This window comes from Leptosomus discolor, chromosome 1 (assembly GCF_034619465.1).
Source record: "Leptosomus discolor isolate bLepDis1 chromosome 1, bLepDis1.hap2, whole genome shotgun sequence".
NCBI classification, from domain to species: domain Eukaryota; kingdom Metazoa; phylum Chordata; class Aves; order Leptosomiformes; family Leptosomidae; genus Leptosomus; species Leptosomus discolor.
In genome coordinates, this window is record NC_141391.1 from 133,673,761 (window position 1) to 133,691,413 (window position 17,653).

The following is a 17,653-nucleotide window of genomic DNA, read 5'->3' on the forward strand; positions in this document are numbered from 1 at the left end:
ATGAAACAGGTGAACAACTACACATCTTCCAAAGCCCAAGAGTATTTTTAAATTGAAGGCTGCCCTCTGAAATAATTTAAAATAGCTCTCTATCTTAGGAAACGATTATGATTAACTGATCTGTTATTTGTAGTTTCTACCAGTGGCTGTTAATGCCCACATTTGGGTCTTCAAATTTTCCACTGTGTACTTTTTGTCTGGAGAAAACCTTGGATGAGAGATAAGGCCATTTTGAAAAATGTATTTCTAGCAGCTCACACTTCCAGTCCACCAGTCTGGGCTTGAGGCTGTGTTAAGATCATGAAATACATACTGTTTGTCACCTTTGTTGGTGTGGCTGGTGAGTATATTTTTTAATTCGATTTTTGTAATTTATAAGGAAGCTCATTTTCTGAGCAGATTTGCAAGGTAGTCTATTGCGGGAAAGTGAAGTCCAGTTTATACTTGCAAAAGTGTTAAGGCAGAGCACTGCAACTTCTCTTGACTGCTGTCTGTTCATAATCGCTTATGTCACAAAATGGGGAACGAATGCCTTTCTAGAGGTTCATGACCCAGGAATACAGAAATGTGTCCATAGCTTTGAAAAAACCCACTGTCTCTCTCTTAAGGACTATGAGGTATAAAGGTAACACCTCTGGCCCAGGAGGTCCTAAAGCTGCTGTGAATTTTTGGACTGTGGGTGAGTGCTTGCCAACCACTGTTGCTGTGAGCTTTTATAGAAGTAGAGCCTACATGTGAGGTCTTTCGGTGTGAGGTGTGTCACAGGGGCACAAGATTCCTTATGCCAGATGCTGACATATGCCTCTTCTTACCTCCCAGTTGCCTTCCCCATCAACGCTGACGATGATGATGACAAGATTGTGGGCGGCTACACCTGTGCAGCAAACTCTGTCCCCTATCAGGTGTCCCTGAATTCTGGGTTTCACTTTTGTGGAGGTTCCCTCATCAACAGCCAGTGGGTCCTGTCAGCGGCTCACTGCTACAAGTCGTGAGTGGATTCTTCTGCAACCTACTTCTTTCTTTCAGTTGTCTTCTAGCAGGAATTCTGAGCTGTGGGGTCCAAATATGCAAATGACTCCATGCTGACAGGAGACAACCAGGGAATGGGTGGCTCACTCAGGAAGACGGGCTGAGGCAACATAAGGGGTTTTCCACTTCTGCAAATGTTTCTGTGATGCAGAGCACTTTCTGAAATGAGAATGTGATAATCTAGAAACAAGTTATGGCCTGTGAGTTCTTATAAATTACATTAATCTTGCTAAAACTTAGTCACTGGAGGACAGGAAGAGGAATGAGGTCATGGTGATAGCAGTTTGCCTTTTTCTAGAATGTTTGTGTAAAGCACTGTTACATATTCAGTTTGTCCCAGCTCAACAACATAAACCTACAGGAATTCACCACCTGTACTGGAAGGGGGTAAGATCTCAGTGTGGATCCCCCGGACTTATTGCAGGACAGGGAAGATAACCTGCATGAAAACAGCTACTACAATAGCGATGTTTAAGCGAGTGTATACAGTAATGGGGGGGTTCCTCATAACCTGTCGGTGGCAGTAAAGTATACACCGTTCTTTCTCTTTTCCAGTCGCATTCAAGTGCAGCTTGGGAAGCATAACCTGGCAGTCACAGAATTGACAGAGCAGCTGATTAGTTCAGCTAAAGTCATCCGCTACCCTGGCTACAACTCCGCAACACTGAACAATGACATTATGCTCATCAAGCTTGCTGAACCAGCCCAGCTCAACCAAGCTGTCCAAACAGTTCCTCTGCCTACCAGTTGTGTGGCCACGGGCACCACGTGTCTAATCTCTGGCTGGGGCAACACACTCGGCAACGGCAGTGAGTACTCTGTGGGAATGTCCTCATCATGAGGACGTGGGAGCCACTCTAAGACCTCACAATTAACTCCAAACAGCACAGGCTAAAGCACAGGGAAGTGCTGTGGGACAGGCACTTTTTGAGTGATCACTCTGTGTGGGACAGGAACCATTTAACTGCTTTAAAGGCAAGCCTTTATAAGGTTCTTTCTCTGCTTCTGTGTTAAGAACATGGAATCACTTAAGTCATCCGTGTGCCATTCACCAGCATGTTCAGACTGCCATAAATTTTCTGGCCTGGCGCTATCAGCTGCACAGTGCCAAGCACTAGCAACTTAACTAATGTCAATAGAGTGGTCAGTTCTCTCAGAACAAGGTCAAAACCTGTGACTGTGGATCTAAAATTACTACAAGGGAGCTCCGTTCTCTTACAGCAATGGTCAGAGGTGTGGATGGTGACTGGTGTCTAATCCACTGACGACAACTAAAGAGGAGAGGACGGTTTTCCTGAGACTCAGGTTTCCTCCATCATATGTGCTACAAGAGTAGCTCTTGGCTCCACGCTTGCCAGTTGATGATTTTCTAGGTATCAGAAACATTAATATGGCTGTAGTGTAGAATGGCGGACCCATGGGTAGAATCTGTTCCATCTAAACAAAAGGATTCCATGCCGTGATTACTGTTCAGAGGAAAAAATGACGACTGCTAAACCGGGATGTCCAGTGATACTTTTCTGCTAAGAAAAGATCTTCTCTAGGCTCTGAAATGAACAGAGATCTATCAACCATCTCTCCCTATTTTCTTGTAGTACTGTATCCAGATACCTTGCAGTGCCTGAAGGCTCCTGTACTCTCCTCAAGCGAGTGCACCAAAGCCTACCCTGGGCAAATTACCAAGAACATGATATGTGTAGGATTCATGGAGGGAGGGAAAGACTCTTGCCAGGTAAAACATCTGCCTCTCCTTTCTCATGTGTTTCTGTCCTGCCTTTTGCCAGTAGAAGAGGCCTTTATATTGGAGAACTGGCTATACTCAATGCACTGGCATGTCTGAATGTTGTTTTTGTGAACAACAGTGGAGACTTAGGGTGAAAGATGCTCATTGAGTGAGGCTAGTTTTTTCCCACTCAGTTAGTCATTGTCCCTTTTTTGAGACAGCAAATACCTCTGCCATAAACCTCCACAAGCAGACTATGCTGCCTCCTGCACCTTAGGCTACTGAAAAAGGAGCAGTGCTGCACCAGAGAGTCAATAGTACTCACGGTGACTTTAGAGCTTAGGACGCAAATGTTAGGTTTGGACTCACCAAATATGAAATAGCCAGTATGGCAAGATCCAGGCAATCTGGAAAACGAACACACCTGCCAATTGCTCTGTGTTTTACATGTGCCTAGCTCCGTGGAAATATTTGACAGAAAAATGTTTAAGACACACATATGCAAAGCGTCTGCCAAGGACTGCATCTGTCAAAAATAGGCAGCTTACTCATCCTTAGCTGTGATGCCCTTAGAGCTAAAGTAAGGCACAGTACACATCAGGTGTAGCACAGTAATCAGAAATGATCTTTGTAGAACTTCTGTGTAGAAAAAGCCCAGTGGAGCTCCCTCAAATGTCAGTGATTTCTGGCTCGTCACTTTCACTGATATCATTTCTTAAATATCGATATCCTTTATGTGCACAGGGGGATTCCGGAGGTCCAGTAGTCTGCAACGGGCAGCTCCAGGGCATTGTTTCCTGGGGTAGGGGATGCGCACAGAAAGGCTACCCTGGAGTTTACACTAAGGTTTGCAATTATGTCTCCTGGATTGAAGAAACTATATCTGCCAAATGAGACACTCGGGTTCTATGTGAGCTGCTTTTTCTCCTCGTCAATTTCCTCTGTTTTGGGACTGGTTGTACAAAAATTATCAAAAAATAAAGCGTTTTAGGCACCTCTTCTTTGTGCAACATTTCTCTGGGTACTTCCGTAGGCTATGATATGGAGGACAGAGGCAGGGAATGTCACTCTGGGGAAAATAGTTAATATTTGTAGTACCTCAACTAGCAGGATTGTGGAACATTTTGCAGACTCATCTTCAGGAGTCTTTCACCCATTTCTGGAGCAGAACATCTTTTCTGCTTATCAGCCCATGCTCAGGTGCTACAAAACCATCTGAAACAGCTGAGAGAGTGTGCTGAGTAACACAAGCAGCATACTCTTACTGCAGAAATCAGCAGGCAGCAGCACAAACACTCCCCATCTCCCCCAGTCCCACCCTCAACAATATGACTTAATGTTCCCTAGTGGATGCTCCCTGAAAGCTCTACTTGGGAAATGAAACCACCTCTTGCTAGGGCTTGTTCTCTTCATGTACCACTGTGCCACTGGGGCTGCTGTCTGTACCTTTTTGCTCAGCTAACTGATCATGCTGGACTTGCTTAGTTTTCTCAGAAGAGTCAAAAGGACAGAGATGTTCCTGGGTTCTGGTTTTAACACCTCCTAACCCCAGCTGGCACTGGAATTGAAAGTCCGTGAAAAAGCTGCCAAAGCTGCCAGTGGGCTGTGTACCTATCTCCTAAAAGTTAAAAGGGAAATAGAGAGTTTGAGTAAAATATAAGGATAGAAACAAGCAGAGAATAGGTCAAATGGGGAGAAATTGAAGAGAAATTCAACAGGGGAATGATCACCTCCCTGCTCCTGCTGACAACACTATTCCTGATACAGGTCAGGATGCCATTGGCCTTCTTGGTCACCTAAGCACACTGCTGGCTCCTGTTCAGACGGCTGTCAGTCAATAGTCCCAGGTTCCTCTCTGCCTTGCAGCTCTCCAGCCTCTCCTCCCCAAGCCTGTAGCGCTGCTGGGGGTTGTTGTGGCCAAAGTGCAGGACCTGGCACTTGGCCTTATTGAAACTCGTGGGAAAGGCCTTGGCCCAGCGATTGATCCAGCCAATGTAGATCCCTCTGTAGAGCTTCCCTACCCTCAGGCGGATCGACACTTCCACCCCGCTTGGTGTCATCTGCAGACTTACTGAGGGTGCTCTCTATTCCCACGATTTGGCTTAGGGTTTGGTTTTAGGTTTAGTGTTTAGAGTTAGCATAAGGTTTTAAATTAAGATATGGGGTTTAGGGTAAAGTTTTAAATTAAGGGTTAGGGTTTAAGGTAAAGTTTTAAATTAAGGATTAGGGTTAAGGTTAGGGTTAGGAGTTAGGGTTAGGCTTATGTTTAGGGTAGGTTAGAGTCAGGATTAAAGTTAGAGTTAGGGTTTAGGGTTAGGCTTTAGGGTTAGGGTAGGGTTAGAGTTAGGGTTAGGTTTTAGCATTAGGGTTAGAGTTGCACTATGGGTCTGGGTTAGAGTTAGGCTTCATCTTTGGACTTAGGGTTAGGGTTACGGTTAGGTTTGCATGGAAAGCCATTGCTACCCTCGCTTGCCCCTGACAGACCTTCCACTACACCACCAATGCTGGGCCTCCATTCATCTTTTACTCATGGAAATGAGCACATGATCTATCCTGCTCCGGGAAGGGCCCAGCTTGACATTTAAAATGCCCAGGGATATCTCCCACTGGAAAAGTCCCAGCATGGAAGGTTTTGTTGCCCCTGCTTGCCAATGTCAGACATTTGACTGCACCACCAGCGCTGGAGCTACATTTGTCCTTAACTTGCCAAAATGAGCACATGCTGTATCTCGCTCCAGGGATGACCAAGCTCAAAATTTCCAGTGCCCAGGTATATCTTCCACAGGGAAATTGCCAGCATGGAAAACTAGTGATGCCTTTCTTTATCCTACAGAGACCTTCCACTGCGCCACCAAAACCGGGACTCCATTCGTCCTTAGATCATTAAAATAGGCACACGCTCTATCTCGCACTGGGTATGAACCAGCTCAAAATTTACAATGGCAAGGGATATATCCCACTGGCAAAGTCCAGCATGGAAAGCTATTGCTGCCCTTGGCAGACTTTCCACTGCACTACCAACACTGGGGTCCATTCATCCTTTATTCGCCAAATTGAGCACTTGCTCTATGGCATCATTGGAATTCGCCAGTATGAAATTTCCAACCCCCAGGGATATCTCCGACTGCGAATGTCCCAAAATGGAAAGCTATTGCTACCCTTGCTTGCCTTTACTAGACCTTCCACTGCAGCAAAAATACTGTGGCTCCATTCATCCTTAACTCTACAAAAGGAGAACATGCTCTGTCTCGCTCTGGTAAGGGCGCAGCTCCAACTGTCCAGTGCAAGGGGTATCTCCCAATGGAAAAGTCACCACATGGAAATATATATGTTAGGGATAAAGACGGTTTAAGCTCCTGAGCATTCATGTCATGTCCCTTCAAGTCTCGACTCTCACTGTCTCACCCATTAAGGTCCAAGCTGTACTGTCTCGAGCATTAATAGCTCGTTCCTTAATGTGTCGTCCCTTAAATTCCTGAGTCCCACTGTCTCATCCCTTCAGACTCAGCCTTTATTATCTCAAGCCTTAATAGTTCCTTCCTTAATGTCCCAAGCAAGGGTGTCTCATTGCGAGCCTTAATAGATTGTCCCTTAATGCCTCGTTCTATAATGTCACAAGCCTTAGTGTCTCGTCTCGAGCCTTAATAGCTCGTTCCTTAATGTGTCGTCCCTTAAAGTCTCGAGTCTTGTTGCACCATCCCTTAAGTTCCAAGCCTTACTGCCTCGAGCCTTAATAGCCAGTTCCCTAATGTCTCGAGCCTTAATCTCTCATCCCGTAAAGGCTCGGGTCTCAATGTCTCGTCTCTTAAGGTCCAAGCCTTAATGTCTCGAGCCTTACTTTCTCAACCCGAGCCTTCATACGTCGTTCCGTAATGTCTCGTTCTTAATGTCGCGAGCCTTCATGTCTTGAGATTTAACTTCTCAAGCCTTAATGTCTTATTTCCGAAGTCTCGATTCTCAATGTCTCATCCTTTGAGGTCCAATCTTTATTGTCTCGAACCTTAATAGATCGTACCTTAATGTCTCGTTCCTTAATCTCTTGAGCCTTAATGTCTTGAGATTTAAATTCTCAAGCCTTATTGTCTCATTTCTGAAGTCTCGATTCTCAATGTCTCATCCCTTAAGGTCTAAGCTTTACTGTCTTGCGCCTTAATAGCTCGTTCCTTATTGTCCTGAGCCTTATTGTCTCGAGGCTTAGTGTCTCATCTCGAGCCTTAATATGTCTTTCCTTAATCGCTCTTCCCTTCAATTCTCGCGTCTCAATGTCAGTGTAAAAAGTGATGCCACTTGACTAGTATCATACTGGTTTTATGGTATTACCAGTGCATAATAGTGCACTAGAATAAGGTAAATTACAAGCTGTATTAATTCAGTGTGCCTATTCTGATTTTTCGACATAATTCTAAATTGCAAAAAAATACTCAGTTCTTATGCTAGAAATTAAATGAAGATACATTAATCTGGGCTGAATTCTGTGTATGTGTTTTGTGTTTGTGTATATGCACACCTCCTTCAACACATAATATATACTTGCGTATGGAGTGGTGTTAAAATGAATACAGTATGATACAATTCAGATCAAATCAGTGCTTTCTTGAAATGAAATATAATTGTACATATGTTTATATTGATTTTTTTTCTGAAGTTGTGTCCAAAGCAGTTATTTTGGATAAAAAGTCACTGTGGGCTCTCATCAAGCAATAATGGACAATGCTGGTAAGGAAATACATCTTTCTATGTCTTTCTAAGACACTGTTCAAACGTCGGTGGTTAAAGGGAAATCTCAAATTCCAAAAGAAATGTATGCTTGGGTTTTTTTGTGCTTGGTTTCTTCGTTTTTGTTTTGGTTTTATGTTTTGTTTTCCTTTTGAATAGTTTATTGACTAAGTTTATGAGTGAATTTCACATTCCTTAGCAGTGGGATGGAAAGGTTATAGTACAAACAAATAGCAGTGCGTTGTTCTAGAATTTCAAACTTAAATTTGAGTTTCTGTGCTTTTTATTTTAATTGGGTGTATTGTTGGTTATGTTTTTATGTACTACAGTTGAAGTTTTCATTTTAAACATTCAGTAAAATATTTAAATAAACTAAAGCAGCATCCATCTAAATGTATTAGAGTTCAAATATTTGTTCAAACAGATGTTAGATATTTAAATATCTGTTTAAAAATATTTAGTTGAGTTAAAACTATATAGTGATTCATGTTTGGCCACTGATGCTTTAACTGCGATTTTATGTGAAAAAATACCATATTGTTTTAGTTTAGTTTTTTTCTTTTTATATTTTTAATATTTATTACGATGACAGCTTATTTAATGTTTTTATTTTAATATACAGTATCTGAAGGAAATACAAAAGCTGTCATCATAAACCGCTCGTTCAAAAAATATTTTGGGAATTTTTTTTTTTAAATGGATGTGCATGTTTCCGAGGATAAATGAAAGATGTGCACGTACTTAAGCCTGCTGGAAACTAACTTCCTTTAGAAGTCAAATATGGTCTGACAGATTTTTTTATTATTATTTGTTTACTTTTGAAATAAAAGTTGATTTCTATGGGTGACTTTTCCTATGGTTTTCAATAGACACAGAAACTTGTGACCATATTGCAAGTCACTGGAAAATGAAGGGTTGCAATATGAGTTTTTATAGCACTCTTAACTAATTCTGCCTGTATAATTTAATATTTTGTCTAATATAAAACTGGGCTTTTTTAAAGCAAAGTCTTAAAGGAATGTTTTTTCTAGAAATGCTGATTTTTAGGTAAAGCAAAAGAAGATTTTTAAATAAAGTTTGCTTTAAAGTAAAGCTTTAAATTAACTGTACCTGTTATATTTTTATGATACAAGAAAGTTTTCCTACCTGACTTCTTCCATCTTATTTTTCACAACTTTGTACACATGAAAAGCATGAATAGTTCTGTGTCTGAATAAGGTTTAATGCACATTGTACTTGAATATCACTAGTGCATATTTGTTGCCAAAATGTCAAATGCCAAAAAGCCAAAAATTCTGTTCTCCATACTCATTTATTGCAAGCTTGTGTTTCTCCAGCACACAACTTTTCCTTGAAACTTTTCATAATAGAAGTACCTTGAGAGCTACTGAATGACAAATATTTTTAGCCTGTAATGTCTTTTGTTTTGTAAATAATATAACCCCTAGTTAGGGTGGGGTTTTTAGAAAAAAAATGTGTTATATTTAAATAAAAGTGTAAGTAGCTATGTATTTTCCTTAAAAATAATAAAGAACAAGAAGTATGAAATGTTAACAATTTTTTTTTTTAAAAAATAAGGCTTGGGGTACAAGTCTAGAAACATTTCTGTTGTTGACAGTGTCAAAATAAGGTTTACTGTAAGCTTGGATGTTACTCTATGCCTCACTGACTCTTTTGAAACCTCTTCTGTGCATGTTCAAGGACTACTAAGAAAAAGAGGAGAGATTATGATATAAGAAGTAAACGTAGAAGCTGCTTTGGAAAGAGAATTGATGAAGGTAGGAGCAAAACATAAAAAATTGCAGAGACACACAGTGTCGTGTGTGAAGATGATGTTTTCTGGGGTCTTGAGGAATGAATTGAAGACTTCCCTATTAGGTAAATTCTACAGATTTTGCTTGAATAACACACTGTTTCATTAGCAGCATGGCTGAAACTTCAAAACATGATTGTGAAGTCCACACCAATGGAAAACTTCAGAGCTGAAATACTTTCTCTCTGAAACTGATGGGAAGGTTGGTTGGCTTGGAGGGGCGTTGTGTTTGGTTTAGTTTTTAATGTTGGTGAACAAAGGTGTTTATCAGTGTGTTTGCATTTCTTAACCTAGAGAAGCAAAAGAAGGCAAGAGGATTAAAGAGGCGTAAAGTCATGCTTTTTGAATCTAATTGGCAAAAAAATAAAAGGGAACTGCATAAAAGATATAAAAGCCTTTGACACATTTCTTGAAGTGGATTCCTGCTAGTTAGGGACAGTTTGAGTTACAGATGTTAAGCTTGTTTTCTTGTGTTTACTTTGCCTTGATCATGTGTGTTTCCTTTGATTTGTAAATGGTAACTCAATTCTAGCATCAGTGCAGGTGATCAACAGAAGCGTGTGTTACAGTTGGGCATGCCACTCTGCAAAATCGTACAGCTATTGATTTTTTTGCTTTTAGCACAAGGTCATGGACATGAGGATTAAGAAGGAAGGTGTTGCACGAATTTATCAGATCACTCCTAGTCAATCCATAAGAGTATCCAGATGCTGAAGGATGGAGTTCTCAAGCTTTGGGTTGATGACACATGGCAATGGCTGAATCAACTTTTAGAGGGATAGGGTTTTGGTAGCTGGTTTAAATTGCTTATTAAGTTGCTGTTCGTCTGCCTGCTTACCTTCCTATGTATCCTTATCTGTATACCATATCTCTTGCAATGTATTAAGTGTTTAATATATGACTCTGTCAGAGCTGTCTTAGTTCTAAACAAAGAAGGAGGAGATGTAGGAGTTGAGTCAGAAATGACCTTTGGAAGCCAGTCAAGCATTATTGCTTTGGTTGGCAAGAAGCTGTGGGAATATAACAGTTATGAGGACTCGCCAGATGGTATAAATAAGTTTGTTACTAAATAAAGTATCTCAGCTGGGTATAAATAGGTTGCTGCTAAATATAGTATCTCAGCTGGGTATAAGTAAGTGTGCCTGCCTAATAAAGGTTTCTCAGCTTTCACCACAGCTGGAGTCCATACCTTCAATCTCCACAGAGTTTGTTTCCGTGCTTCAACACAGAAAGTCGGTTAAGCACTTACCTTTGTTTTTGCAGGTGCTGTCTGTGCCTCCTCTGGAATTGGATGAGCGTTTAAGGTGAGCTGGGTATCGACAAGGAAGGTGATGGGGCTGGTGATTTCTAGCAAGTGCAACAGTAATTTTGTTTCTTGATATCTCAGGTGCCATGAGCGATGACTGTTGCAGCGCCTGGCTTTGGAACCGATTGCGGAGCAGGCAAGGAGTGGAACACCATGGCCCTTTTTATGGGGGTGAGTGTGTTGCAGGAGAGGTTGGTATTGATGGGAGCAGTGCTGTCTATCAGCACCATTTTGTTTGTTTTGTTTGGATTTTGTAGATGACAAAGAGGAATTTGGAGACTGCGGGATCATCCCATTTAGCAGAAGTTTTTGCTTAGAGGATGTATCCAGACCCCTGACCCTCTGAAAGCTAAATTGTGGGACTGGTGCTGTGGGTAGGGGATGTGGGGTGGGGGAGATAAGGTGGTGAATTTTGGGGAGGGGATGTTAAAGTTAGCACAGGGCAGAGGGCTGCCCAGAGACAGGTCCCATTGGGCAGGTAAAGGGAGCTGCGTTACTTTTCTGCACAAAAGTGGCGTGTGCCAGGCAAGGTAGTTGCAGCCTGTCTCTGTGTTGTTGTGTGGTTTATCTAGTCAATCTTCTGTGTCCTGGCTGTTTTTTGATTTTTGAGGTTCTCGTTTCTCTTTGTGCTCAAGGAGCAAGGCAGACATCTCAGGTGCCATTCTTGGGGTCTCAAATGCCTGTCCTCATCAGCATAGGGTCAGTCAGGCACTTCTTTTCTTGCGTAACAAGCATGAAGCGTGGATCAGTCTAGTATCAGTCGAATTTCTGGGCATTCCTTGTTTGCAGCATCCTTCCGTGTTGTGTTGGCAGCTCTGTCTGTGGACTGAGACTTCTTCCTTGCACCCTTAGGTTCATAGGTCTCAAAGTCAAGCTTCTCATGCATTGGTCATCTCTGTTTTGACCATAAATTCTTGTCACGGGCCCCTACATTTGACTCTTCTCTGTGATGACTGCAGAGCATTTCCTCCCTTGAGGCTCATAGGGCTTTTCTGCCTGCAGCATCTTCCTCGTTGGAGTCACATGTGATTGTGGTTTTATTGCGTCTTGTGATCATGTTTCTCATGGTGTTTGTGTGCATTGCTCATCTTCATGTCAGGTTTGGAGCTTCCTTGCCTGGGGATGTAGCGATACTAAAGGCAGGGCAGCATAACTCTATTGTCATGTTTTGATAAGTTGATCCGCCTGCATTATTTTGACAAAGACCGAACAGTCCATCTCTGGGCAAGTAGCCATAGACTGCTGCCACAGTGACTATCAGAGAGTTTTTCAGGTGTCTGATTTGGAGTCTCACTTTCTGGGAGAAGCAGTTTGTGGTAGTCAACACACATGGGGCTCAATAACTGGTGGGGTTTTAGCTGTAGTTAAAAGGCACAGGCGAAAAGAAAATAGGCCACGGGTCTCATCGAGGTATTGGTCAGCATCCAGGCGAGGGCTTTTAAGGGTTTGTTTGGGTCACTTTTTCAGATGCGGAGCAACGAACCCCACACAAAAGGGTGAGAGAAGAGGCGAGCCAAGTGCCAGATGAAAGTGGGCAGGTGTCTGTCAGAGGACCGGCGTGACTGTTGGTGGTTCTGACTAGCTTACGCCGTTTTGTTTTTACTTTCTATGTGCGAATCAATGTGTCAAGTGAGAGATCCACGCTAGAGCTAATTCTGGCAATGACCGCTGTGCTGCGGTAGCAGTTTTAGATGTTGTATTATTGATGTAGCTAATATCACACCCTGTTGTTTGAGTTTGACAGGGGGTAGGCGGACTAAAGAATATGACTCTGGGTGATTGAGCAACCACGATGAAGGAGGGGAGGAGCCACAAGCGAGCAGAGGCTTTGGGCGGTATCTTAGCAAATGCTTTCCTCTGTTTCTTTGGCAGGTGCTGCATTCCTTCTGGGATGGATGAAGCCGCATGACAACGAGCACACTGAGAAAAGACGAGAGAAAAAGCGGCATAGTTAAGCTTGAATCGCTGAGGATCACATGGTGACTCTGTTAAGCCTTTCTCTTTGGCTATGAGGGCGCCCCGCGGGCTCTTCTCAAAGGGCCGAGGATTTGAAGGGAGTCAGCGGATGAGAGGAGCGGCAGCCTGGGAACTGCAGAACAGATGGTAACTTCTGAGTATGACAGGTGCTGCATTTCATCGTTTTTCTGGTTTCTGTGGGAGATGCTGGACACAACATCTGATTTCGTGGGAGCAGCACTTAGGAGGTGGGTGTCATTGGGTAGAGATGAATGCCATCTGGCGTGTCTGTGATGGGTGGCGTTCTGTCTTGCAAGCGATGAAGAACCTGGCGAATGTAGGAGCATCCCACTTAGATCACGTGCTTCTGCTGAGGATGAATTCTGGGCCCTTTCCTCTGAAAGGTAAGTCAAAGGACAAAAAGCAGTGGGTGGCTGGAGCCAGCAGTGCGTTTAAATTTGGGATTGTGGACAAGACTGTTAGGGGTGGCTTAAGTCTGGGAGCAGTTAGAGGGCCCGGGGTCTGTTATGTGGGATGCGAATACGGGCGGAGCAGGGCTGTTCCAGCTTGCATCCATGGTTTAGCATCATTTGTGTCATCTGTGTTCCATCTCCCCGGGGGGTGTCTTCCACAGGTCTCTGTTTCACCTCCTGGGCTCTCTGCACTCGGTACGTGCGTTGGTAGGGTTTCGAGTGCTTTGCCTCTTTGCTATCAAGCCCCTCAAGCATTTATCGTCATTGGAGCCAAAAGCCTGCTTGACATCATGAATGTTTCTGGAGGGTCGCCCTTGTGGAGGCAATGTGGGCTGGAATGATCTGCTCTTGAAAAATCCGCTTCCGTAGAGCTGCGCTACAGCCTTTCATCCTATGTCTGCATGGGCTTAAGTCTTGAAGCCTAGCTTCTCACATGTCCATTGTTCTGGTTTTGTATTGCATTACTATGTATTTGTACTGATGGCCAGCTAAGACAGTATTGCATTGTAGTGTTCTGTTTTGCTAGGACACTGTATGGCACAGTATTGTATTCATCTTGCATTGCAATACCGTGCTTGTGTGGACTGAGACCGCACTGCACCGTGTGCCTCTATCGCACCTGGTCTTGACTGTGGTCTAAGACTGTGTCGCACCGTATAGCTCCGTGTCACGCTGAGTCTTGCATCACCTGTATGGTTCCGTATTGCACCGGGTCTTGACTGTGGTCTGAGACTCTGTCGCACTGTATGGCTCTGTATTGTGCTTTGACTGTGATCTAATACTGCATTGCATCGCATGGCACAATATTTATATTTGCGCATGCTTGGCTCTGTTTGTATCTGTACTGTATGTCATTGCACAGTCAAGCATAGGGGGTTAATGTGACTTAGGTGTCTCTGCGCCTGTGAGTGGGAGCGGAGCAGGTAACAATTGGGTTGTGAGGTAGCACAAGCTAAGGCAGTAGCTCAGCAATGCGTTTTCTATAGTTTTTGCAGGTCCCTTGCAGCAAGTCTGTAGAAACAGTTGAGGCGTTGAGGTCAGAGGCATAGCACAACAGGCCTCAGAGTGATCGATCGCTTTTGGGCGGATCGGTTGCAGCTATGCGCTGGGTTTTGACGTGCCGCGGAGGAGTCTTAATCGTATGTGTTATGGTTGGATGTGGAGCGGAGCAGGTGAGCAGGGGGTGGAAGGGCCGCTCTTTCAGGAGCGAAAAGTGTATTAAATAGCATTGTGGTGTGTGCTTGCAGGTGACCGAGGGGCAAGAGGCAATGCACGGAACCCGGCATTTACACGATGTAGCCGCTGTTGAGGACCACCTACGAGGATGGATGGTGACTCCTGGCAGCGTGAAAGTTAACTAGCGAGGCAAAAGCGGCATGTGGCGGGCACCGTGTGTGTCCCTAAATCGGTGTAAGGGAGGTTGGTTTGTGCAGAGTCGGCCTACTGCAGGCAGAGGGAGCCAAAACTATGTGAGATGCGTGCACTGGTGAAGCGGCTCTGGGATGAATGCGCGGAGTTGTGCGGTAGCTCTGGTGAGTGTTTATACATGTCTGTTCTTTATCCAACGTTGCATGCTCGCCTCCTGCCGTGATGACAGTAGCTATCCATCACGTCTCTGCCATCTCGTTAGCGACACATTGCCGCTCGAGTGCTCCGGCTGAGGCAGTTCAAGGGCTGCCTCTAGAATTGAGGGAATCTGCTATTCTGGCAGGTAACTAGTGAAGCAGAGATGTTTGAAGTGAGTGGTAGAGTGAATGGAAATTGAATGAGTGTGAGTGTGTCTAACCTTGTGTCAATGTGTGTGGGGTTTTTATATTTTATTTCAGGTTTGATGTAATGTTGACAGTCAGATATTGATTAATTAAAAAAAAAAAAAAAACCCAGCTGGGGGGTTTTTTGGTTTTTTTTTGTTGTTTGGTTGGTTGGTTTTTTTTTTCCCTGTCTTGGGTGTTGTTTTTTCCCGGGTCCCTATCGCTCTGTGTGGCACTGTTAATCGCAAATGTTTGGACAGTAGAGGGCTTCAGGCCAAGGTTTTAGCAGGCAGGGCGATTTTTGGAGGCCTGCAGGAACTGCGTTCCTGATGAGAGCCGCAGAGACAGGGTGAAGACTGGTGGTGGCAGGCACCGGGTGAAGGATAGAGCAGAGAGGGAGGGGTGGTTTCCAGGGTGGGGGAAGTGTGTGTTGTGTATGTATGTGGCTTTGTCTGCTTTTGTGTTAGTATGTAATAGTTGTTAGCATGTTGCATCTGGACTTGAGATTTTTCTTTTCCAGGCCTTGTCTAAAAAAAAAAACCTAAACAAAACAACAAACAAAAAAACCCCAAACCCAACGTATTCTAAGAAAAAACCCACTCAGGGGATTTTCTTTTTTCCCCTTGCTGGGGTTTTTTTCACCCTGTCCCAGTCAGTCTGCATGGAGATAATTATCACCAAAGTTTGGATGGTGGAGGGGCTGGGGTTTTTGCAGGCACTTGGGCAGACAGTAGAGTACTTGGCGGGCTTTTGAAAAGCCTGGCAGGATCCCTGGTGCCCTTTGAGAAAGCCCAGATAAAGACCCAGCACACTCAGGGAGTCAGTAGGGAGCTTGGCGTACTTTGGGAAAGTCCGGCAAAAGCCGTAGTACACTTGGGAATGCAGCAAGGGTGATGGCGGAGTTAAGGAAAGGCCAATGGACGCTGTGGCGCTCCTGGTAAGTCAATGGGGAGCTCATTCTGCTCTGGGGTGGGTGCTCCGCAGTTGCTGCTGGTGGTGGCAGCTCCAGAGCTGGCTGGATGTGCAGGCATTGGGCTTTATTCATGGAAAGAACCAGAGTCATCTTTTCCAGGTAAGAGCTGTGGGAAGGGCCAAGGTTCAGCACCACATAGAGTGGACAGGGAGGAAATGGGGAAAAACAGAGATAAAAAGGAGAAAGGAAGGGGGACTTGGGGCAACGGGGGCAAAGATGGGGAAATTGGGGCAAATGAGGAGAAAGAAATGGAAAGTAGCAGTGGCTATTCCCTTTGCTGTTTTTTTTAATTATTTCTTGGTTTTCCTTAGTGCTGATGTTGTTGACACTTTCTTTCTATGTGTTCTTGGTTTGTTCTTCCTATTCAATAATTTTTTCATTTTCCCTAGTACCCATATCTTCTATTTTTTTTCTATGACTACTTTTATTATTTCCTCTCTTTCCTTAGTGCTCTTTCTTTTTTTTTTTTCTTCCATTTTAGTTCTCCGTCACTGTTTTCAAATTTTTGTCATATTTTCTTTTAAAATTTTGTCTCCTTAAATCCCATTTGCTGTCTTAATTTTGACATGTTTTTAAATTATTTTGTGTGTTCCTCTGTGCCCTTCCTATTTAGATATTTTCTGCCTCAGCGTTTTCTTTCGCTGTTGCTATTTATTCTCTCCTGTCTTGCTACTTTGGCTATTGTTCCATTCTTTCCTGTCTTAGTCTCTTCGCTTTAAAAATTTTGTTTCTATGTCTGCTTTTATCTCGTTTGCTGTTGGTGTTTTTAAGTTTTTTTGTTTGTCTTCTATCTAGTCACTTTTGATTTTTTTTTTTCTTTTGACCTAGCTCTCTGTCCTTATTTTTATTAGTATTCAGTTTCTTAGTACCCGGTCATTTTTTGAATTTGCTTTTGATGTGCCCTCTCTTTGTCAGTCTTTATTTTTTAGGTTTGCTTGTCTTGCCTCATGTGGCTTTTTATGTTTTCTAGTTTATGGGTTTTTTTATGTTTTTATGTTTTCTGTGCTTAATTTTGTCCTAGCTAACACGTTTATTTGTTACTTCCTTCCTGTCAGTCCTGCAGCCTGTGCTTCCTTTATAATTTTTTTTTTTGCACAATTGTCACAAACCACTCAGTGAACTCATGATGGTTCATTTGCTGTGATCTCAAAGTGCAAAATTAAGGTGACCACACCAAAGGTGTTTGCTACAATCAAACAGTGAAACTTTATTGTTTGCCTGTATAGCAGTGTGTGATAGGTAAAGAGGGTGAAAGGAAGGGAGAAAGTAAAGTGAAAAGAGGAAAAAGATCAATAGCTACCACCATGGGTCCAAGGCTTCCCTATGGTCCCAGTGATAGTTGTGATCCTTGGTGGGGGGAGCTTCCAAAATTTGGGTACTGAGGAGCCCCTTTTTATGCCAAGTAGCAACCCTTGATCTTCCTCTGTATCTCCGCCTCTTCTTGGCTCCATTGATCCTGATCAGTCCTTCTTGATAACAGTTCTCAAGCTTGTCCCTGGCACCAGAGAATGGCATGGCACTCTTTAGCCAAAATGGAGCTGTCTTGCCTCCACAAGGCTCCCTCCTTCGGCAGTTAACTCCCCCCCACAAGGTTTCTAGGAGGGAGAAGCAGACAGCAACATCTCTTATCTTTTTGCTGTTTTCTGCTCAGTTCTTGTCCTTGCTCTGTCCAGGGCACAATGACCTTGCAAGCCTGGCATTCCATTCCCAGGATCAGCAACTGCTTCTCAGGCAGGCTGCTGCAGACTCATATCAAAATGTTAGCCTAACTTTCAGAGTCCATATTCCTGATGATAAGGTTGAGACAATGCTGTTTTTCGGACTGACTCTTACAACAACTCTATTCATTTAGATCACCATCTCAATCTCCCGGCTTGAGAAAGCGTTTCTACACCTGTACTGGTAATCTAGTT

General features: G+C 43.5%; 1 protein-coding gene across 1 annotated transcript; it reads left to right on the forward strand.

Moving 5' to 3' along the window:
• Positions 1 to 300: 300 nt before the first annotated feature.
• On the forward strand, positions 301 to 3,646 carry LOC147416295 (trypsin I-P1-like). The gene is made up of 5 exons (XM_086460802.1): positions 301 to 340; positions 820 to 988; positions 1,585 to 1,838; positions 2,625 to 2,761; positions 3,497 to 3,646. The coding sequence occupies exons 1-5, from the start codon at positions 301 to 303 to the stop codon at positions 3,644 to 3,646; spliced, it is 750 nt and encodes a 249-aa protein (XP_086316928.1).
• The last annotated feature ends 14,007 nt before the right edge of the window (positions 3,647 to 17,653 follow it).

Bases quoted from the DNA above. Each gene is read 5' to 3' on its own strand.
- LOC147416295 (XM_086460802.1), top strand. From the start codon at position 301: ATGAAATACATACTGTTTGTCACCTTTGTTGGTGTGGCTG. The intron at 341-819 runs GTGAGTATATTT...CTTACCTCCCAG, and splicing joins CACCTTTGTTGGTGTGGCTG to TTGCCTTCCCCATCAACGCT. The intron at 2,762-3,496 runs GTAAAACATCTG...TTATGTGCACAG, and splicing joins GAGGGAAAGACTCTTGCCAG to GGGGATTCCGGAGGTCCAGT.